At 26.1% G+C, this 26,296-nt stretch overlaps 1 protein-coding gene across 1 annotated transcript; it reads left to right on the top strand.

The window, feature by feature from the left end:
* The first annotated feature begins 1,286 nt into the window (after positions 1-1,286).
* Positions 1,287-26,296, top strand: LOC114128108 (ADP-ribosylation factor-like protein 6-interacting protein 1). Its single transcript, XM_027992538.2, has 5 exons — positions 1,287-1,767; positions 13,310-13,443; positions 15,991-16,228; positions 22,280-22,364; positions 25,665-26,296. Exons 1-5 carry the CDS (start codon positions 1,732-1,734, stop codon positions 25,778-25,780), a joined length of 609 nt encoding a protein of 202 aa, XP_027848339.2. The 5' UTR covers positions 1,287-1,731; the 3' UTR covers positions 25,781-26,296.

Genomic DNA, 26,296 nt, shown 5'->3' with positions numbered 1-26,296 from the left:
ATTTAAAGCTAAACTAAATATTATTAAAAACATTTGGGGTTAATTATACTATATTTTTAATCAGTCGTTGGTATTAGATTTAACTAGTAGTTAAAATAGACACAATAATTAGAATAATTAACTGACCATATTTATGAAGATATTTACTAAGACCTAATAAAATATTATAATATTATCGATAATACGTATTTTGTAATAGTCGTATACTCATAACAGTTATGACTGATAAGTAATTTTATTCGAGAACCAATTCGTACATTTTATTTGACCCTAAATCACTAAATATATTTTACATTTCTATTTTTTGATATTTTTATTAAAGTATATTAGGTAAATCAATTATTTTGCTATAAGTAATAGAGTAGTCAGTAGATTAAATTATTTTTTGCCGAGAATACTGCATTTTCAATATAATTGTGTGTGTAAAAATAAAATGATAAACTTAGAAGTTATTTATCTCTACAAATAATGTTTTTAAACTATAACAAAATAATGAATAGGTATCGTCTTTAATCGCTATTCATATTTAAAATATGTCATTTGGTCAAAATTTGAATATTAAATGCTCATAAAAATAAATCGTGATCATGTATTTTAAATATTAGCTATTATTATTTAGATAAGAACATCTTCCAAGTTCTAAGATGTGAGAACCTTGTACTAAATTGTTATGCATTTTGACCAAGCAATTTTTTATCCACATTTATAAAAAAAAAAAACGAAAAATGTAAACGTCAAATGTCTATAAATAACTCGAATAAAGTCAAAATATTTTGAAAATTATAGCACGCTCAAATTTAAAAATCGTAGAATTATTATACTTCTCAACTTCTAACTAACCGGTGATATTCCTCCCCCCGCCGTCTAAATTATTACGACACGAATTTTGTTCACAGAGTGGAAAACGTTATCTAAAAGGTCGGTGCGCCTCGCCAATATTATATGAGTTATGAAAACATAAATGTAGGTTTATACATACGTAGGTGGTTAACAGTATTATATAATAATAATATAGAAATCGCGACCGTCGCGTTATCTTCACAGATTACGACGATATACCTACCTATTATAAGCTCGTCTCGTTCGTCTCGAATCCCGAGCACGGCAAACCACCACAGTGTTATTTATTATTATTATTATCGTTAAAATAATATAATTATTATTAATAGCAACTGTGACTGCAGTTGTCGCACTGCCCGTGGTCGCCCGCCATCGTCCCCCTCGTACCTATTATTTAATAATCGTCTTTCGGCGATTCGTATACCTACGCACAGATAAGACAGCGTACCGCCGTCGGCATTTCGATCGGTTTCTGTCATTTCCGCTCGTCGATCCACAGTCTACCTCCGCCGTCGTCATAATAACAATAATTCCTATCGTCATCCGATCGTTGATAACATAACATCAAAAAATCGTCGTTTTATTGGTATATACCTACTCGCCGTCTGTATAGTCGTCGCGCGTTGATCTCAAAAACTTTTTTTTCGCCAACGATTCTTCTTATTGTTTACCTACGATAAAACAATTGACCCACTCGTAGTAATATTGCTATATGATATAATATTAGTAAAAATATCAAAATATTGTATTACTAGTTGTGAGCCTACTCAATAAACGGCGACGTAATCGTTTCACGTCCGTCACTTCGCGGTCACCTGCCCGTCCGGTCCTCCAGCGACAATAACATACAAATTGTCATTATTTGTGACGCGACAACGGTTGCGAACGAACATGGCCGGAGACGGATGCATCGATTTCCTGGAAAAGGTACGTGCAATCGAAACGCATTTAACATTATTATTATTTTTGTTGTTGTGCGGTTTAAAACGAATTTGTTGGTTAGTCGGCACACTATTGTATAGTTATTTTTTTTCTTTTGTATCCGCACAGTTTTTAGCACAATGCACGCGCTGAGGCCTAAACACGTGTGAAGCTTCGCGTTTTTTATTTAATAAAAAGTTCCTGAAATTAGACAGTATTCATTCTGAGTTCGCTTAATAAGTTTTTATATAGGTACTACACCACACATCTAGCCATAATAAATTTCGCATTGTACACGGTGCAATGATGTTAGGTACCTATACAAAAATAGGCCACGGTGCTAACCACTAAATCGATAGGTTGCTGTGGGCTTAACGGCGACCAACATGTTGCCCAACTATAGATATGTCGATCATAAGTATAATAATATGTTCGCTATACATCAAATTAAGCGCATAATATTATTGTTATATTTTTGCCTGTTGTTCCGGCCTTCATCGGAAATGCTTTTATGCCGCACCTCCATAAAAAATAAATAATATTAAGTATACAGTTTTTATCCTCACTGAACATATTTTTATGGTTTGTAGCGTTATTTGTTTACTTTTTTCAACCATCAATAAATATATTAATACATTATTATCATATCGATAAATAACAAGCCAAACGGCTTCGTCGCATCGATTTCCGCGGTAAACTTAACGTCATAAATCATATAGTAACTATATAATAACGACCAAACAATATATATTATACAAATTTATATATATAGACTTTAATCACGTCACTGCGATATATTTGAATCGAACTTATCATTCGTCATGTTTGTGGGCTAGTGTAATAATTGGAAATTGTGGGACATTGAAGTAGTGACTATGATACGCGTTTGACCATAAACTCGACATGGTTCATGGATAGTTTTCACAGTTATTAATTATTATGATTACGAGCAAATGATATTTTTGTTTGCTTCGAAGCATTTTCTGTGTTTAGTCAACTATACGTAAATAAAATGATGTATGAACTAGTAACATAGGTACATCTATGTTTAAACTGTTTAAAGAGGTATATTGTTGTAAAGGATTTCGTGCGACCTACAATAATCAATAATCACCAATTAGTTATAACGATCAAAAGATTGAAATTAAACGTCTGTCGACCAACGGCCGTTAGGAAATATTTGGACTATTTTTGGCTTTTATTTTATTACCTGCGGTCCGACACTGACAGATAAATACGGTCTATGTCTGTACGGCCGTCAACCGCTCACGATTTGCACACGCATTGCATGTGTACAACGAACTCGAGCACGCGATTATTTTAGCCCACTCTTTGCACCTGTCAGTTGTCAGTGTTGAGGGTTAAAGGTGCGATTTTGTAAACGATTCTGTGGACTTTTTTTAAACATCACTTTTACCCATCACCGTAAATGTCATTGGCAGTGACAAGATAAACCGGAAATCGTGTAGAAATTAATAAAAAATAAGACTTAAAAAAGGGGTAAGTAGATACCTAACCACCAGCATATCTCGACATTAAAGATAAGTCACTGTAATTAATGTGTTAAATTCAAATTAAATAATAAAAAATTGCCTATTACGTACCGTATTTTACGATGTATTTATATTTACATTAAAATAATCTATTTTACTATTTGTTAGGTTGAAGTTATTTTTGCTTGAAACATTATATTTAAAATTTCACCATGGGTATAAAATATAATAATTAACAATATACGTTAAAAGTTTCAAGTAAATATCCAGAAATAATATTTTTAAATTACAACAAAATACCTATAACGGCTATAACCGTATGTTCTTCGTTTAAATATCTGATTTCGTCCAAATTAAAACTTAAAACGTCTATAAAAAACTGTGTTTGTACTTATTAAAATTTTTTGTTTACAATATGAAATAATTTTGAAAAATATCGTATTAAATTTTCAATTCTCAGCTATAAAAATCGAACAATTTATACATTTTCATCTTTAAAACTAATTGCAAATTTTCGTGATTTTTACGAATATTGTCAAAATCTAAACTTCAAATGCTTATAAAAAAAACCATGATTATCCATTTTTAATATTTATAAAATCTTAGGTTAAAAAAATGATATCACACAATGTCTTTTAACTAGAAATAAATTGATTTTAAAAACGCCAAAAATATATACAGGTATACTATCATATAAAAGTTGTACAAGAAGTATTATAATTTTTTAATAGTTTAAAACAATCATACCCACAATTTTTCATTTACCTACCAACCATAGCGATACAAGACTTGAATTATAATTTCAATATAATACACACAGACATGAAAAAAAAAGTTATAATAAATAATTATTATTTACTTTTCTTCTAAGAAGTTAACATAGCAGAAAAAAGGTTTATCAAAAATTTCCCCCGGGGCTAGTTTATCATTAACACAATATTAAAGGAGTTTTAAACCCACTCCACTATCAAGTTTTTAACAAGTAAATTTTAAATAAATATAATTTTTTTACACTTTGAAATTGAACCCAATAATTAATATTATATTAAAAAACAAAACTAATATAAAATTATCTAAAAAGTATAAGACGGTAAAGTACTAAGTGGTATAAACGTAGACAATACGAACTGTCATTTCCTCTATTGAAAATGTGGGTTGAGAATAATAAAATATATGTTATAACTTATAACTTATAACCGTATTTATGAAATTATGATCAGACCATAAAATATTTTACTACAGATAACTATTATAATAGACAATAGTACCTATAATGTGTGTTTGCAAACTATAGTTATTGAATGTAAATGCAATGTAATTGATGTAAATAATAACTCGTCTTTGTAGGTCAATAACTATAGACTATGGCTACGTCATACTTTATTTTTAAAATCAATATTACGATTGGCTATTGAGTACCCGCAAAAATTTTTAACAATTTGTGTGTATGACACTTTAAAAACATAATAATTTCTTAATCTTCTTGATCTTAATTCTTTACTATTTAAGTATAAGTATACGTCTATAATGCAGTAGCGGCTAAACAAACATTCTCTACTACATCGTAAGAAAAAAAATGTATGCCTACAATTACTTTACATATTGTGTAAAGGCAGTGCAATTATAGGTATCTACTGCTATCTATAAAATATGTATTATTGTTATATTTACCCAAAATCAGCTTATTGCCTCCGTCTACGAAAAATCGGATTTGACGGCGGCGCGTAAGCTTTTACCATTTTTGGGTCAACCCTTTCTGTTCGTAATTTAATTTTTTGTTAAATCCACTATATAATGCCTCGCATTTTATACTCCGATCCAATAATAATACTATTCCTATAACTTCAAAGTCTCTACTTTCCTATTATATAGCCACGTTTCGATTCACGATAAGGACGACACACATGTATGCACGCATAAATTGTTAGTAAAAATCGTTTAACGTTCTAAAAAAACCATTCAGTTTATGCAATCATAGCTGTAGCTCATATGATTAAATTTATATACTAAGCAGAAGACAATGTATTTATGTTTTGTTTTTAAAATGTTTAAAAACCTATAAAAAATATTTTTATTTTTTTCGTTATTTTTATTTATGTTAAAGGATTCGACGCCGAAAATATTTTAGAACTTGAATATAAAGGAATTTTAAACCTACGTGTTATATAAATGTGTGTAAAGAGTTTGAAAAGTTCATAAAATAGATATTCGATTTGTTTTTTTTATTTTTATATAATACATAATTTATTTTTACGTGAATTCATCATTTTTGATTGTTTTCTTTAATATCATTAAAGTATTATTAGTATTAAACATTCTTAGTTTAACATAAAACATAGGTACAACAATTTTAAAATTATACCTATAACATTATATACTTTTATATTAAATATTAAATCTAGCGGTACTTTAATATCATCAATATTTATGTTAAAAAAAGTCAATTTATCGCTTTTGTAGAGTATTTCAGACTTTAAGTACTAATACTGACTACTGAGTAAATTATCATTAGTTTAGGTATGAGACAGTAAAAGAATAAATATAACGATAAAGCGCTTCCGGACGCGTATTCATGTCAATAACGCGTTACGCGAGTAATATGTTGTTGTTTTTCTTTCTCAAAATATAAATATTTTGCCAGTCGTAATTAACTAATCTATTACCCATATAATTTAATTCGTCATGAAGTATATTTAAATATAGTTTTCTCACACTATTTTTAATTGATTTTTAGGTAAAAATTATTAACATTTTAAAAATTGTATTTACAAAATTGTGGAAATTGTGTTTTTGTAGCAAATTAAAACATTTTTTAGAAGTATTTTATGGTAACTAGGATATTAATAATCGATACAATTATTTGAGCCGAGGATATTAAAAAACTGTGTCCTATGGGTTATATAGCTTTATATCAATTTGGTTTTTTAATTACACGTGTACCTCACTACGTTTACCTTATATTAATCATTTTTCTATTATAAATTATAATAATATATAATCTTGTAGGTAATTGTACAACAATCACTAAATCATGATTTCTATGATTTTTTCAGATTCCTCATTTTTTGAGTTGGGGTTTTGATTTTTCTATCTTTAAACAAAAAAAATAATTGTCGAAATATTTCCTTTGAGAATTTTTATAATTTTATTTGTCTATATATATAATTAATATGTATTTAGTATATATTTAAATACTTAGTATATCAATATAATATAAAATTATTGTTTCATTATTCATTTATTTAAAAAAAAATCTTCTTTAGATGACAAATTAAGAAAAAACGGAAATTTTTAGTTTTTATTTAAAACTAGTTTTTGACAAATTCGATTTCGATTTCCAACGATTTTTATAAACGTTTAAAGTTCAAATTTATATCAATTTCATCAAAATTAAAAAAAAAAAATCATAAATTTTTATATTCATATCTAATATTTGAAAATATTAAACAAAGTTCTATGAATACAAATTTTTCATGCAAGAATTATAAAAAAAAGAAAAAAATTTAGTGCAATTCCAAAAATATTTTCTATGAACATAATGATATATATTTAAACTAATTTCGAGACTAATTTTAAATTCTTTATAAGTATTTTATCTGTTCGATACTTATAGGATTTTTTTTTTAATTTAATGCAAGATGGCTATATATTAAGTTGTTTAAAAATGTATTTGCTCAATTTTTTTTTTATCAATGTTTTAAGTTAAAATGTTTACAAAATTCATTAACATCACGAAAATATATTCAAATTATTTTGTAGTTAAAAATGTATAAAATGTTCAATTTTTATTGGTTATGTTAAAAATTAAATATTCATTGTTTGTCTTTATTAGTGTTTACTTATTCAAATCTAGAAATCTGAAAAATATTGGCTTTTATATATAACTGTTACGTATGTTAATATATTTGATATACATATACATAATGATATTTTCAAAACATTTAGATTAATTTTAAGCTATTATACCATGAACCTATTCACCCAGTTTTACGATAAGTCGGTATTAACTCAAAAGTAACAATAATATAATATTATGATATAAATACACACAATTGAAATGTACAGATTTCCGGAAATACTTATCCTTTGAGGTATTATATTGCACTGTTGTAAGCCCTATTTTGGAGTAATAGGTACCGTTGTTTGGAGTCCACACACAATATTAGTGTTGCTATGAAAATGAAAAGGGTTCATTGGATATTATTGAGGTATGCAAGCCTTAAGTTGAATACCCCATGTGAGCCACATAACTACAAACTTGATTTAGTTTCTTTGACGGAGCGTAGACGTATTTTATAAGTTTTTGGACGGATTGTTACGAGGTAATGTTGATTTGCTTCAATTACTTTTTTAAATATATTTTAGAGTACAAAGATACTTTGCACTCTATATAACTCTTTTATGTTCTTTTTGACACCACCAACAATCTTAAAAACAAACCTATTAGCCGTGTAATGATGATCAATGACAATGTTGTGGACTCTACACGCCTTATCAATCTTTTCATCTAATATTATTTAGCTACTAAATAAGTTCGTATAACATATCTTTAATATTCTTGTACATAGTATACATATTATGTCCAAAAGGGTTAATTCTGTATATTATAATTAACGAAATTGAAAATAAAATGATATACCTACTGTTAAAATAATGAAAATTAATTATATGATAAATGCAATTTTTCGCAAAAATCAATCAATCTATCGTATTATACAAACAGTAAAATACGTTTCTATAATACCAATATAAAATATAAATACATTATAAAGTATAGTATGCAATATAGTCAACAGACTCGTCTCCGCTCAGAATCGTTTTTCATACACAATGATTTATTATTAAATTCAAATTTATCACAATATATACATTACTTACAGTAATTTATTCAATGACGATGCATTCTCGACACCTACTATACGGAAGAGCGGTTAACTACTTTCTCCATTTTTCCTTACTTTAAATCGATAAGGTACGTGCTGACACGGACCACCTACAAGTCACTTTGAATTAGTTTTAACAATATTTTAAATATATATAATAATTGATTCACAATAATAATCCTTATCACAATATATACGATAGTTTCGAGGTTAATACCTCTTCATCTATTTCCTCTCGATAAAAGTGCATATATAGATTTACTTTGCAGTGCTCGAATCGAAAAAAAAACTGACAGCTTTCCGAGAAAATAGTTTTCGCTGCGTAACGGTACGATACAATAATTATTTACGGAACGTTAATAAATAAAAAATAATGGAAAACGAAAAACCTTGTACAGTACCTTTATGTTGTGTTAAATCGATCCATATATTTCATTATTTACTCCGTGAAAACATAACATCCCCATATCTAGACAATTATCGCTAATACTTTTTTTCAAGTTTAAGACGTCGAAATGTTTGCGTAACAAACACCGCCTTAACATAATATGTTCTAAAATTATCTAATTTTTTTAAATAACTATTGAAATTGTTATTATTTCCTATATTACCCATTCCATTAGCTTATATCATGAATATATTATACAGTTATAGAAAATAACATAAACGGTAGTGTTATTATTATTATTAGATGGTAAAAGATTTTATTTTTCTCAAAAATAACAATCAACAGACTTGAAATCGGTTGTAACGTAATACGTATTATATGCGTTCGTGCTTTATTTTTACGTCATGGTAAATATTTTTAAAAATTCACTTTTTATGTAGGTTTTTTTTTATAACTTATAGCTTTTTAATGTATATATAATAATTATATATATATTTGTGTGTAATCTTTACTTAAAATGCATGTCAAAAACATACACATATAAAAAAAAACCTGGGAATTCACCGTACTGTAAGTCTGAAGGTGTCGAGTGTAAGTACTTCAATGAGAATGGGTCACCATTGCATACGATAAACGGTTCTGAGCGGAGACAGTATACTCAGTATAGTGTCTCTAAATGACTGCTATCATGTGCGATATACTTTTCTATTAGTTGTTAAAAATAATTTTAAAGTGATTTCTGTCAAAAATATAGCATAATATATCAGTATATCGTCTATGATGTTATATAGGTAATACAACTAAAGTATAGTATATTATATGTACAATCGTTTTTTATCATACCTATATTATAATGACTAATTTATAAGTCAATGTCTTTTAGAATGATTATGATTAGGTTTGTAGTATAAAAATTGTATAAAATACATTAGTTTAAATCTTTTGGAAATGTCATTGTGTTTTTAATAAGTAATATGATGAAAAGTTTTGAGTTTTTACGATTAATATATTTCCAATTACAACAAAACGACAATCATGGCTTAAAGGAGGAGAAACGTTTATTTTACGTCTGAAAATCCAATTTTGTAGAATTAGAATTTCAAACGTTGATAAAAAAAAAATCAGTGTGGATTTACGTTAAACTTTTTTTTTTTAATTTCCTTAAGAAAAATGTGTAAAGAATTTCGTATTACATTTTCAGACAATAGAAGTACCTATTAGAATTAATCAATGTTTAACTACACACATATAATTTAAAAATTGTCAAGATTATAACGAATTTTGAAACTAGGAATTTTCCACATTTTAAACTTGAACTCAAAGGACAAATAAGATTTATTTTTTGCCTGCAGAAACCATCACCCTTATATTAGTATGAACAATTTAAGTACCATTTTATTGTTGCTATTAAAATGTCTTCAGGAACAAAAAAATACACGCTCATTATATCGGTATACCTTAAGTTAATATACCTATTTATTTTTTCCGTTTAGAATCTAAAAGTATAAAATAGTTGTTTTAGATATTTTATAGTGTTGATCAAGCGATAAAATTTACCGGGTTAATTATCCATCAATAACTTTAGATTAATCATAAAACGATTTTTAGCAACAACAAAAAAATTAAATAAACAACGAAATTATTATGTAGTAATACATTATAATAACGAAAAGTAGTAACACTAGCAATTTTTATCGTTCCATCCTACTCTTGGCGTTTTCTGTTTTGTAAAAATTTATTCAAAACCATCTGCAGTATGTATCTACAATTTTTTTTCCGTCGATGGGAAACATACAAATACACAAAGTACTAGTGATTTGGATTTCGGGTTGAATAAAACACTGTGACCGACGACCGTCGCTATTTTAAAATATATTTAAGACATTATGACACTAACTTTTCGTATAAATAAAAAAAAATAATTTTATTAATAATAGGTAGACAAAATTAAAATATTATGCAGCCTTATACGCGTAGTGTACGTTAATAAAAAATTATTAACAAAGTTTAGTACTTTAAATTTATTATTTCTTAGTAGACATTTTAAATTTACTACTCAAAACATGATCAAAAGATTTATCAGACAACTTTTTATAAGTTGAAAACAAAAATTTAATTCAATTATAATATTATTTAAAGCTTATTATTTTACATTTTGTATAGTTCGCAAAATTGCGGTAACTCGATAGGTATATTTATCAAACTATTGTCTTAAAAATTTGAAACTGTTGCAAAAGTTTTAGTGTTATAGGTACTATCTAATACTCGTATTTTACACAAAGCTGTTTAAATATAACTTTTCAAATTAAAAATTTGGTTTGAATGCGTTCTGAATTTTTTATGTAATTCAATAGTCGTACTTACGTTTTATAGGTACGTTGATATTTTTCCTAAATTACTGTCTCTATGTTTACTTAAAAATATAGTATGCATAGACATATTTAGGAGAGCTTGGTGAACTTATCTTATCTCCCCCAAAATTTTACAAACATTAATACAATAACAATATTTTTGCTGTAAGTTAATTGATAAAAAATATAATCCTTTATTTTTCTAGTGTTCCCAAATCTGATTTGTCCATTTTAATTTTGAACTCAATAATGTATTAACACATTCCTCTGTTGATAGATTATATTTAATTTCATGTAGGTTAAGTTGTGCGATATCAACTGATAAGTCAATACCGTAAAACGCGTGGTATAAATAGTTTTGTGAAATAAATAAACTAAAATTGGTGAACATAATATATAATATCCGAAATGGCAAAAGTTTCAAGTCTCAGGTTTCTTAAATTACATAAAACGTACAAGAAACTTTTTAAAATGTTAAGTTTAATAATATGTAAAATTAAACTATTAAAATTGAAAATTGTATAAATTCTTGAATATAAAATAATTTTCAAATTATCTTGATTTTATCGATATTTAATTTCAAAGCTTGAAAAAATAAGTGACTATATTTTCGATATTTTTATAAACCATATTTAAATTCTGAAGAATTTGTATTATAATTTTATAAGCTTATTGATTAACAAAAAACTTTGTTAATTATTTTATAGTTTTAATCAATTATTAATTAAAAATAGCTAGGTATAGGAATTTATTGACCTTATATAAATTAGGTACAATTTGTTCCAGAAACAATCTTAAATACATATTGTAAATTGAACCATTTTTCTACTGTATTAGTATTTTAGAACACAAAAAAAATTTATAGAGTTTATGCTGTTCCAAAAAAAACATTGAATCATAATATAAATTTGTATACATTTTTGTAAAATTATTGTACATTGGTACAACATATTTTAAATAACGAATAAAAAAAATCATCACTCTTTTTAAAATTTAAAAAACTAAATTAAATAAGTTATGTATCAATAGTAGTCAATAGATTTTATGTTGTATTATTTTATATAGATAATTAATAAGTAATAACTAATGTCCTTTGAAGGCTTTAAGCACTATGAGCACTGTGAGCTATCACTCATATTTAGATTTGAATACATTATAATAATTATGTTAATATTTATAATTTCATATGTATTATCAATTATGTCAGTTAATATTGTCGAATGGTAATAAATTAAAGAGAAATTAAATGTTACTATTATTCAATGTACAATGTACAGTCTTCAGTCATTAATTTATGTATATTATATATTTTTTTTCATTTTAAATAACATGTGTAACGACTACTAACGACTGCTATATTATATTTGACTGTTCATCACTTAACTACTTACATAAAAATCAAATTGATATATTTCTTAGTTGCTTTACAGTTTTAATAATTTTTAATATTATTAAACAACAAAAGTTAAAAATCACCTTCATAGCTTCAATGTTATAATTTATAGTTATATAAAATGGTTTAAATCAAAATATAAATGTATAGATTTCAAGAAATAAGGTATAAATTATAATCTTTACTTCCGTATAATCAATAACTGTACCGCAAAAATGTGTTTCGGGCAGCTATAATTATGATATAATATGTTTTTTTTCAATAATTCTGGTGGTTATGACTTGTTTTTGCTCTATTTCATAAATACTTCGGTCCACGCTATAAATTATTGGACCAATACAAATATTATAACAAATATTTTAATGAAACTGAGAAAGTCGCTCTGCTGTGTAGTAAATTTTTAGTATACCTAGCTCGTATTCAAGTTGGTTACTGACTACTGTAACGGATGTGACTCATCTTAAAATTCTGAGGGGAGCAAAGAATGTATTGATTTTACAACGTATGTGTTTTTTATTTATTTCACTTTTTCTAACAGAAGAAATGCTCCAATCATCAATTTGGATGAAGGTTTTATGTTACAAAATACAATCTGAATGGGTATTCATTAAAATGGGTAAAACGAAAAATGCTATGTACTTTTTGAAAAAAACCAGATTAAAAAAAAAAAAATAAGAAAATATATTTTTTTTAAATTGTAACATTATTGTTAAAATAATTGCTCAGTAACCAAAGTCATCATAGTTTGTCCGTCTTCGCCCACAATCGTTTTTCATCGTGTACAATGATTATTGAATTCAAAACACGTGTTCACTATACAATGATCTACTCAATGGCGAGATACGCTCAACGCTTACTGTGGATGCTTGACGGCTTTCCATGTATAGATACCCATACATATAATGTGACGCGTACATTTTAAGCTTAGGAAATTGTTATGAATAGCATGAGAAAATAAGAAAATCTGTACTAGTATAATGTTAAACTCAATAGTATATCACGAAATACAGTTTTTTAATTATTTATCGGTTCTGTTGCAGGAAAGGATTTCAAAAGAACTTAGAGTTCGCATGAACGAATGGAAAGAAATTATAGTATTGTTAAACGCAATAATGTCATGGCAAAAAAATTGGTTTCCAGCGATTACGGTTACATGTGTAACGAGTTTATATTTGTAAGTATATAATATTATACTTGTGTGACCTACCCACTCACTCGTGTGAACAATATATGAGCAACCTATTACATTTTCACAAAAAAAAAAGCAAAATAAAATAAAATCCCGTCTGGTTTTTCTGTACATATTTGTGTGTGTTCTTTGAAACACAAACAGTTAACAGTGTATAACGTGATACCATGGTAAATAATAATTGTTGAGTATAATAAAGGGGAATAGCGGACGAAATACCGCACGATGTAAATATTGCTATTTAGATATTAGAAGTTTGATCCAAAATTAATATTACCTTCGTGCACACAATATGAGTTTGATTTGACTTGGCTCACCGTAACCACGGTATAACCGTTATAATCTGTCTTAATTGTGGGTAGGATATTCATTTCTGAAAATTTCGTTTGATGTATTTAATATAATACCTATATGCTATACAAAAATAACAAAATAATTCGTGCTCATTCAAAGTCTCGCCGAATTACAACTACACCGATGCGCTGTGTATTAGGTTATCGTGAAACTTTGATACGCGACTGAGAGACATTATTAATATTCTGGTAACTCATATATTATATTTCTTGTAGCGTGATTAAAACGTCGTATTAATGTCCATTTATCTTACACAGAACGTGAACGGATTTTAAATAATAAATTATGCCCGTGCTTTGCTGTATGTATAAATTTACCCGATCAGTTATTATACACATTTACATATGTTTTATAAGTATTGTTATTTTTTATCAATATACCTCAACATAAAATTTAAGTTTTCGATTGTGCGTCCGCCAACACTCGGTAGACCAAAGTTCGCCTGTTTTATACACGTTGATACGTCATAAGTTCATAATAACATAAATGTATGATATAAATATATAAACCTAATTTTAATAATTAAATAAATACGATGATTTCGAAATGCAAATATTTACCATAGGCAATGATAATTTTGATTTCTTTTAAGATATTATTATCTATTTTATATTTATGCTATAAATCTGTTTTTAGTTTAACGATTTTTATAGAAAGATTTTATTAAATTTTGAGTTATATAAATTTATATGATATGGTAAAAATATATATTATTATATAACTATTAGAATAAATGCAATGTGTTTGGAAGAAAATTAAATTAACTCACCTCAATCCTAAAAGTATAAAATAAGTTACTTTATAGCTATTGAAAAAAAAATATATATATTATTTGAATTAATATTTAACACGCCCATCACAGCGAACTACAACTATTGACACTTAATATATTACAGAGCGGTATCCACTTATCTACTTTTTTTTTTTAAATTAAATTTTTAGTTTTATCTGTTGGTTTTTAAAACCGTATACTTTTATTTGTTGAATATGTTAAACCCATAAGTTATGATTATATTAGAACGTTCTTACCTATGTCATAATATCTTAATACATCTGCATAATATTGTCGCCAATAAAACAGTGAATGGTCTATAGTCTAGAAGACTTTCATCTTACACCACTCCACTTATGTTCGTATATTAAAATTAGGAATCGATCAATGTGTACACATGTATTTTTTGTGTTTAGCCAATCATAATATATATTATAGTAATAACTATAGTTAAATAACTAATATAAACTGAAGTGTATTCATGATTCGTGGCTTCATGGAGTATTCTAAAAATAGGAATGATTCTTTGGAAAACTGATTGTGGCATTACTCAGAACGGAGCCCACAGCTGATGACGTAGTTGTTTACAAGTATTTTATGTTTTTTATTTGAAATTAAACAATCTATACATATTTTGTACAATACGCGTAATTTGTTACTAGAAGGGTTCTAGATTTCACAAGACATTTATTAAGAGAAACCGCCCACTGACGACACTCTTGTAATATTTAATGCAGTTAAATATATTTTGACCATATTTTTAATTATTTAGATTTGCTACTCAATTTATAAGTGTACACTGATAGTACAAACATCTTTTTTTACAAATGAGAACTAATCTTTTTTTCTATATATACAAAATTATTGGTAATTTTTGTCAATTAAATTTAAGTATAATTAAAATACATTAATAGAATAATGTTAATTACTAAAGTAGGAAGATATTCAAATAATCAACCCAAATTGTTAAAACTAAAAACTTATTTGCTTAAAAAATAAAAAAAAAATTATAAAAATTAAATGTTTGTATTATATAAGCGTAATTATTAAATTATTTTAGCTTGATATCGGTATAACCTTACAGTTTTTTACTGTACATCAGACAGATTCAGATCTGTGAAGCTATTCTTAAAACCATACGAATCAGATTCGTAAACGAACGATTCACGTGATATATTTCCGTATACGATCAAAAATTCGTATTCTTAAGTTATTTTCATTAGTATTATTTTAAGAATAGCCTCCATGGATATTTTTCCTGGTGTGAGTGTTTATAAAAATATTATTTTAGTGGATTCTTTCTTTAATCTTAAGCTCGATTTCAATCCATTATTTTATCGAATTAAGCAAGTACATTACCTGTAATATAATTAATTATAACATTGGCGTTATCGCTCGGATTTTAGATATATGTGGCTGGTCAACTGTTCGATACTAAACATGATATGGACGGCCGGCCTATGCACTGCCTTGTTGGATTGCATCGTTTGCGGTCCATTTCAAAGGATCCTACCTCCTAACAGTTGGGACCAGGATAAGGAGCGCACGTTCACAGAAATCTCTGAGTGGTTGGCCGATTGCTGGGTGACGACAAAGCTGTATATGGGCCGATTTTTCAACCTCAGACAAACACATACTAAACTGGTAAATATTTCGTACATCATGAATGTTTTAAGACCATCAGTCTTGTGCTCATATGGGTTGGAGGGGTTCAATCCTAACCATAGCTTTTTTACACCTAGATTATTCACAGCTATTGGTTTGCCGAATTAAAAAGAAGTTTACTTTTGCAAGACTTTTGAAGTGTAATGTATAAACGAAAAACTATAATTATTAAATACCTTTTATGTACTTGAAAATTTAATATAAATATAATACTCTTTTCATAATCTCCTTCACGAAAAATTCCTGCTCACGAACCTGAAAACGATTATTGAAAATAGTATTATATCGCCACGCATCAATAACGGCATATTTGAGTGAGATCGTTAATATGAGATGATTACTTAAGAAATGGGCTTAAGGATTTTTTTTTGTATATCTATATAAATAATTAAATTTAAAATAAAAAATGGAAAATCGCTATGCTTTATTGTAAGTTTCGAATGCACTTTGTTAATGAGTTGCAGGTCACTACAACAATAGAAGTGTTGAATTTTAAATTTTAATTCAATCATAAATTTTTATTTTATTTGTTTTGTATACGAAAAACCTATTCTTACCTAAAGAAACGAATGGATTAACATCTATCTATATCTAATTTATGTAATATTATTATTATTATTTTATTAACTCGTTAGGTTAAAATATTTTCAAGTCATTAGTTGTCAACACACTCGCGTAGAATTTCATAAAACGATCTATGGTTTAAATAGTTTAAATATTTTGAAACGTTCATTGAGTTTAAAAATTAATAACATACACAATCTCAAAAAATTCCTTAACGACGTAGGTATATTATTTGAATTACAAAAAAATAACTAAAATCGAAGAAAACTCGTTATTTTTCGGTTGGAAATTATCAACATTTAAATTTCAAATGTTTACATATTAAAAAAAAACTTACTAAATTCACTAGAATATTAAAAGTATTAAATAATTAAGCCTTATAGCCCTTAGCCTAACACGTAGGTATTAAAAATTGAAAATTGTATTCATTTTAAACTTACAAAGTAGTTTTGGAAAGCTTATGATTTTCGTCAGTTTTGTTAAAATGTGAACTTAAAAGCATATTAAAAAAAAGTCTTTAGTTTTTTAAAATATATTAAAACAAACCATATGACGATATGAATCTTGTATTATATTTTCAACTATTTTTAGCATGAAACATATTTTAGAAAATACCATCGCTGGATTTTTCTCATCGTGTGATTCACGCGTTGTTTTTTAATTACGTATGTGTTATGTCAGTCATCTTTTTTACTTTTGTGTTATCTAATACAGATTGTAAATTTTTCAAATTTAAAAAAACTAAAAAACCGTGGGCAAGTGGTACCAGCTTTACTGTTAATGCTAATCACCATGCAACTTTACCCAAAAAGTATTTACAGACACAATAAAACAAACATTGTAAAATCAATATATTAATTACTCCGCTCAGAATTTAAAGCAAAAAATTTTAAATATCTCAAAATAACTAAAAAACTATACGAAGTGTTGTAAAAATTATTGCATGTTCATAAAATGATATTAAAAATATTTAATGAAAATTTCAAGATTTTTTGATTATTCCTTTCTGAATAACAACAAAAAAACCTAAATTCGATTTTGTCGAAAACTATTGTTAGGTACGTAAATACTCGTGTTCTTCGTTGTTATATTTATTCAAAATTATTTATAGCAATTTTTTACTTTGTTACTAAAAGCCACTCTCACATTTTAAGAACTAAATAAGAGTGCTGCTCCAAAACATTACAACAAGCACAAAATAAAAATCATCAATTCTCTGTTCAAAATCGAAAATAAATGTTTAGTTCTGCGTAAAGAAAACAATAAATTCTACAAGTTAATTCAATGTTCATGAAGCCCTTCTGGAGTGCGTCCAAATAATAAGTTGTATACAACGTTGTGTAGGTAGCACGTATAATTATATATCGATGATTAATAATATTAAACGCGAGAGTTGGTGAGAATTTCAGATTAAAATTATTTTACAAAAATTAGGCACTTTAGTGACAATAATTGTTATTTATTTTATCACACTGCATAACTCAGAGTGGATAATAAAAATTATAATTTTTTTTTATTTGTTATTTTATTGTGTCACCCCGCACCCGCATTACATAAAACTCATCTGAACAGATCACATAAAATAATTTATGTACGTTTTACTAAGTTCATCATTTATATTTTCCATAAACAAGTCGTATATATATATTTATGAAAGTGTAATAGTTTTGATTAGAAATAGGAGTAAAGTATACATTATAAAATAATTTGGGTGGATATGCAAGAACGCACGAATACAATTACTAAAGTACACCAAATATATTATAAAAGGATGGATAATTTATAATTTAACAATTATTTTTTCGTTAAATTCATTTGTTTTTATTTTTGAAATAATTATATTACTTTTATAGATATATTTTTGAAAAATTGTTTTAGTCGTATTTTTAATTGCGCCTTACTTTTATATAATAGCCTATACTCATATATGCATGACTGCATTTTCCCAAGCAGAACGTTTTTCTGAGAATTTCGATGTATAAAAGTCTGATATATATCCGTATAGTTAACACAGACATACATTAGGTATATTCATATAACACCAGCTGTTCAGTGTGTGTTTAGTGTTGTTTATGCAACTACAATCTACCTATAGTAATACGTGTGATAAAAGTAAAATAATTATCAAAACGTTAATAACCAACTATAAAATTAGTTTGCTTAACAAAGTACCTTCCTACTGCTATTATTATGCATAGTATTGAGCTTTTAAATTTTTATGACAGGTCATCAGCACACCCTTAAATCAAACTTATCTCCTAGCCCTTGACGTTTGGAACGAAAAGTGCGATCTTGGTTTTATTAATGCTCGTTTATGTAAAACGGAGATAACCAATCATAAAACTGCTGTCTGTTATGCATTTTTTAATCCTCTTAAAAAATATGTTAAATATCACGTTCTTATATTATCGTTTGTAATAATTACAATACATTTTAATTTATTGCCTATACCTACTGTTAATAATTTCAATTTTATGTGTATAATTACTATAATTTTTAGAGTATAATATTATACAAAGTAACAATTATAATATACATTTTAAAATAAATTCCTTTATTCCTTTAGTACAATATTGTAATAAACGTTTATATAATGAAATAATACTCTACATATCTACCTCAAGTAACACTGTTACAAGTAGGGTGCCTTCGTCCGTTTACCGCCGTGTTTTTGTGAATCTCATTTTCTCTGTAAATTCCTCAAGTATTATTCGCAATTCAATTAAAATTGATTTAGAATTTAATACTTGCCCGTCCCACTCGAAAATGTTTGTCTATTATGTTGATCTTTGTGATGATGCGTTACGCAACAGTGCAAGTATAAACATTCTTACACAAGCACTGTGCTACTATAGCGATTCGTCAGTGATTTAGACTTTCCATAAACTTTCCCCATGTATCTCATTCTCCTTGATATTACAGATCTATATCAATCCTTAGTTTCTCTCGCAAATACAAAGATAATCAAACAAATATTTCTAGTGTGTATATATATTTATATTATATATATACAGATTTTTGGTAAGAGTTGCATATTCCCATGAAGAATATTTTTGAAATACAATAAAATAATTAAAATCATTCTCCATTTAAATATATAATTTCGGTCAAATTATAACTTAAAATTTCTATGAGAAAAAATATTCTATATATTTTTTAGTTTTTTTGATTCCAGTATAAAATACTTTTAAAGAATTTTTTATGAAATTTTCAAGACTTAGCAATAAAAAAATGAACACTATATACTATATATTTTTAACCATAAAATAATTTGCAAATATATGTAATTTCGACAAAAACTTCAAACAATTAAAAAAATATACAGTGACTTTGAATGCAATTTCGATATTTTTAGGTAAAATCGGTATAAACATTTATAGGAAACCTTGTATTAAATTTCAAACATTTCTACCAAGCAAATAAACTAAAAAAATATAAAATGTCTATAGATATCTCAAAAAGAGTCAAAATATCTTCAAATATTTTATGATGCATGGAAAATGATGGTAAAAACATTCAGTATAAATTTCAATTATCTATAAAGTTATTTGTTTTTGAGCTATACCTCAAAAAAATCGATTTTGTAAAAATGCTAGTTTTACCTTAATTTTTATTCTTCCCGATTATTTTGAAAAATTAAATAAAATTTTATTTCAAAAACTACCTTCAAATAAGTTAAAAATCGAAATACATATTTTGTTTTTCTATTTATCGTGTTACATTTTTGTAAAATCAATACCTGCATCGCTCCTCTTAGAATCTAAATATATAATATAATTAACAATAATAATATAATCACATAATATACATATATAAATAAAGAATTATTGCTTTCAAAAAATAATTTATTATAACAGACATACTAACTCTCCCTACGATTTTATTTTACCAATTTTCACTGAATTATTCTACAGTTAAATCAATATATTGAGTAGCGCACTGTATTATTTGTATGCAATAATCGCATACCTAATAATTGTTTATAACATGTTTTATCAAAATCGTATAAAAAAAAAAATGTAATAATTCCTAATTAGATCAGAAATGTTTATTTTCATGATTATGTACTTATTGTCGCTAAAAAGAAAAACAAAACTTTTCTTCTCGATTTACGTTTTAAATTTTTAAGTCCTAAATAAACAGTTTAGGTAGGTACTCTTTCTGTATGTAGACTAAATAAACTTTAAGTTTATGTAACCCAGCATATAATAAATGCGTAGAAATCTGGGCATTGACTTAAAAAGTTTAAGTATAATTAGAAGTTACAGTTATCGCAATTAACTTACGAATATAAAACTTATTTTATATAATATGTTTATATATAAATTAATGTAAAAATAATTTTAAATTTTGTTTTATAATTTTATATTCTTGTGAACAAATTCAAAGAGTTGGGTCATATCATATAATATTTATATCTCTCTATATATAGATATGTATTTACAATCAAACGTGTATCGCAATTATGTAATATTTAAAAATGCCTGTGTAAAAAAAAACCAGAATGAATAATGAGTAGTGACCTCTACCTTTAAAAGAAAACAAAAAAAGTCCTAAAAAAATTATGTAGGTAAAACTAATGGTTTGAAACATTTAAAAACATTAACTTAAATAGGTACCTATATACAATTATTATTATATAGTTACAAACACTTTGTATACTTAATACATAAAATTGGACATTAATATTATATATTACCTACTAAAACCGGATATGAAATAACTACAAACCACCAAAAATTATCTTTGTAGGAACTAAGCGAGCCAACAATAAAAATGAAAGAAAAAAATAATGAAAACGCTAACTAGATTAATGTTTCATATTTATGCATACGTTTTGGAGAAAAGAATTGTTAAAAACTGAAACCAAGCAATTAAAGTTATACAAATATGGAGATACTTACATAAATATAGAATATTATTTTTATTTTTATTATATAAGTATTATTGTTATTATTATTATTATTTCCTACATTATATTATATATTAGTTGTTTGTGTATTTAAATAAATATTTTTACAATTTTTTATTATAGTTGTAATGTGATAGTTATTAGTTATAATAATTTACTATAATTTACTTGGTAAAAATAGGAAACTTATTATCAGATCATTTTGTCTCTGAGACATATTTATTGCCAGATCTATTTTCTGAGATTCTTTTGTCTTAAAGCTTACTCTCTCACATTCTTTTTAAAATAATTTATAGAACCGTAATATATTAAATCATTGGCCATAATATCACTTTTTATCTACTCACGGTTTTAAATCCATTTATAGTTAATCTTATTTCTCTGACCACTGTCAGATAGTTATACATTTATACAAACAAATACACGACGCAAGCGAAGAAAAGAAAATCTGCCAAATGCTCGATGTGTAATCTTCAATAATTAAAAATAATATTATTTGCAATATAAGCAGTTATATACAGTACTTAATAATTTAATATATATTTTTTTTTCAGTTTCATTCTGTCTTGTCAGTGTCATTCTTCAGCCTTTTGTACATTGGAACCACGTTCAACAATTTGTTCATATCATATATTACAAGTATGTCATCCAACGACCGTGCAGAAACGTGATTTTAATAATATGATGGTAGACGTGCTTATAGAATTTCTGCAATTTAAATTATTAAATTTAAAAATGAATATAACATGTATCGTGTTGAAAGTGTTATGTCGTGTAGTTGAGATTTTATTTAATCGGTTTAGGTACTAGTACCCTTTGAAAAATAATTTTCGGGGGTAGGTACTAAAATATTTATACTCTTTATAAAATCATTCGTTATTCATTAACTAGTTTTGTTTAAAATATATACCTATGATAAAAATAAATAATTACAAAATAATGGCAACAATCAAAATTAACACAAAATAAAAAATACATAAAATGTAATAGGAGATATTACTATAATAAATAAGTATTTATAATTTATAAATAAAAATTCTTATACATTTTTTTTTATACTATTTCAAAATTGGCATATTGTTATTAATTCGTCGTTTTTCAGTTCCTATAAGGAACAAACAAACAATTTCCAAATAATAAAAAAATATATTTATAACATAATAAATAATTGTGAGAATGAAAAATTGAAATTTTCTCATGTTTAATTTATATAATTAGTTTTGTGTTAATTACTTTATAATATGACATTAATATTTGAAACTATACAAATTGGTTGTTTTTTCCACGATCGTTTTAAATTTGTATTTTGTACGAATATCTGTCTATTTTAATATTGTCATTACTTCTAAAAAACTCAAATGAATATTTATTATATATTATAAACTCACTGTTTCCTTGACTTTCAGAAGTTTGCATTACATATATTAAAAGTAGGTATTTGTTATAGTTTTATAAAAATGAAAAATAGAGTGTAGTGTCTAAATATTGCTGAAAGCCATTGGTAAATAGGGTACCGAATGATCTTTTCTCGGTTAATTGGATACCGGAAAAAAAATACAAATTGTGTATTTCTTAATATCAAATAATCTTTATTAGAAGTAAAATAAATACTGGGTATATTTTACAAGTTATAAATTACAACTTTGGTATAAACTAAATACGTTATTTATTAATTAAAAAATTATTATTATTATAGTTAATTAAAAATATGTTTTTTTTTTAGTATATATACATTTATTATAAATTATGTTATCAGTAGAAACTTTATATTGAAAAGTACAAAGACGTATATAAATTATACAGAATTTAAATCGATTTATCATATTTATATTTTGTAATCCCTTAAATTGTATTCATTATGTAGCGTACTTTTCTTATTTTGATTTATGGTTCGTAATTTTACTTACGTATCTGATTGTACTTCTAGTAATTCTTCAACAAAGTTAAAAATATTGGGATGTAGCCTGTAAATGTTTAATCGCATATGACATTATTTGCAATGTAATAATAAGGGTAGTATGACTAATACCTATGTAAATATAATAAGCGTAAGTAGGAAGTCCGGACCCAATTTACCTACTACTTTTTTCCACAAGACTCAATTTACCACTTTAAAATTTACAAAAATTGTCGTACACTCAATTTACTTAGTCATATTGCTGAGATCGTACTAAGATTCCGCGTAGGTTCTAATCAGTCTTCCGTTTACCAGGATTTTAAACTAGTATGAATTTATCATATTTGCCGTGTAAAGTAAGCAAACTGCAAATTCAAATACCTACTTATAAATATTCGTAACATTCATAAAAATATCTCCGACAAATGATTGAATCAGTCGAATATCGATTTTAATCAATTATACGCTTATACATGTTTTAGAACGTAATTTTCTATATTGTTAAAAGATCGACAAACAACCCAATCTTTTCTCTGATTAACAATTATAACTGATATATACAACAATTTCTGTTAAAATAAAAATAAATAAATAATCAATCCAAGCATAATATAGGTAGAAATCGATGGATAAGTTGGATAGTAAGTCTGTTGTCGACATATTATCACCAGCCTTCCTAATATACAAATATACAAGTTTTTAACCATCATCTAAAAATTCTATTGTCGAGTTAGTCAGCGCCTGCATTTTTATATATTTGACCAATCGATACACCACTCACTAGTAATAATGTTATACAATTTGTTTGGGTATATTGACTCTACTTTTTTATGTTAAATTATCATAATATAGTTATAAGGTATTCTAACACGTTATTTTCTAAGACATACGTAATTGTTCTATTGCACAACGTTCTAAACATTTCTAATACATAATTTTCAAAAAAAAATAATTCTTTACCTAATTTACATTCTGAGTTGATAATATTATACTAATTTAACTAAAACTGATTATTGGATACTGTGGTTTTGAATTTCATTTTTTATTTATAATACATACAACGTCTTGATCATCGTACAAATAATTTTTAACACCTTAACCATAAATGTAAATAAATCAATGTATGTACTTATTTGGTATATAATATTATATTTATACGTCAATACGTCATCATAATAATTTCTGGACCTAGGTACGTGTTATAATATGTGTAGGTAGTAGGCGCCAAAAACACAAAAAATATAATTGCTTTATATGATTCTGCCAATAATTATCATATTATTATACTTATCTCTGCAGACCGAACGCTTATATAATAATATTAAGTCAAAAATAAATATCTATACTAATAAAGTAACAATGTCACGTTTAGAACGGCGACAATCAACGTTTTATAGTAGGTAACAACTATTTGCTGGTAAGAATTTATCAATTCGCAATAGATTAATTATATTTATTATATATAGTTAAGTATAAAGATACTTAGATACTCTACTTGGTATAAAGTGTTCCCAACACTATGTTGGAATATTTTTTTAGAAAGTCAAGTTTTGAAATTCTGAGTTTTAGAAATATTCTTAATAGATAACAGTATCATACCCAATTTATTTTCAAACATATTTCATAATTACAATACGAATATGTATTAACATGAATTATAATTTACAATACACTAATAATATCAAAATAAATTTTTACAAACCTTAAAAGGAATTGTAGTTTGTACTTTTCATACTTAATTAAAAAAACATATCGTTTAATAATAATGATATTTTATTTTTAAGTTAATATTAATAAATAAATAATAATTCGTTTTACAAATAATTCTTTTTTTTTAGTATTTAAAACTACTAGGCTATTCCAAAAATACGTTTATAATGCAATTAAAGTTAAAACTATACATTAATTTATTATTATTTTTTTTTATTACACTATATATTTTGATGTTAACGATTCTCGACTATATACCTACTATATAATTTTATGTAAGAAGGCATTACAGTAATTATTAGTACCTAACCGATTGTTTTTTCGTTTTTAAGTTATGGGAATTTTGCTGTTTCCTGGATTCAAAACCAAATCGGAATACATCGAATACAGTCTACAGAGGTACGCTCATCAGATGCTGTCCGGCGACGACGACGAGGCGTCTTCGTAATAAGGCGAACACCTCGAAGCCAACGTGATCCATATACCTAACCAGCTCATCGTATTTAAATAAATAACTAGTGTTAAAAAAAAAGAGATGGTAGTAGTACAGAGTTAATTTAATAATTTTTTTGCCTTTGAAGTTTTCATAAATAATTTTTTTCACGTGTGCCCTACCATTTACAGTAGGCACCTACAATAATGTGTACGTGTGTGTGTGTCTATGTGTTGTGTTAATTATTATAATAATCGTTAACCACAGAACAATTTATACCTAAATCATAGAAATCGCGTTTTATAGCGATTATTATGAAACTGATTAAACATTTCAATAGTTATAATAATATAATGTTGTACCTAATTAATTATTATGATAATAATAATATTATAATTTACGGAGATTAGTTTTTTTTTCTATGTATCTAAGATTGTTTTTCCTGCAGCGTTTTTCTCGTTTATAATACAATTTATTAATATATCAATAGGACGGTCGTTGTTTATAATAAATGCAAACGAAATGTAACTA

This window comes from Aphis gossypii, chromosome X (assembly GCF_020184175.1).
Source record: "Aphis gossypii isolate Hap1 chromosome X, ASM2018417v2, whole genome shotgun sequence".
Lineage (NCBI taxonomy): Eukaryota > Metazoa > Arthropoda > Insecta > Hemiptera > Aphididae > Aphis > Aphis gossypii.
Note: the sequence above shows the minus strand (reverse complement) of the source record. Positions and strands in the feature narration are given on the sequence as shown.

Coding starts and splice junctions, on each gene's coding strand:
- LOC114128108 (XM_027992538.2), top strand. CDS start 1,732: ATGGCCGGAGACGGATGCATCGATTTCCTGGAAAAG. Junction 13,444..15,990: donor TGTGTAACGAGTTTATATTT/GTAAGTATATAA, acceptor CTCGGATTTTAG/ATATATGTGGCTGGTCAACT. Junction 16,229..22,279: donor GACAAACACATACTAAACTG/GTAAATATTTCG, acceptor TTTTTTTTTCAG/TTTCATTCTGTCTTGTCAGT.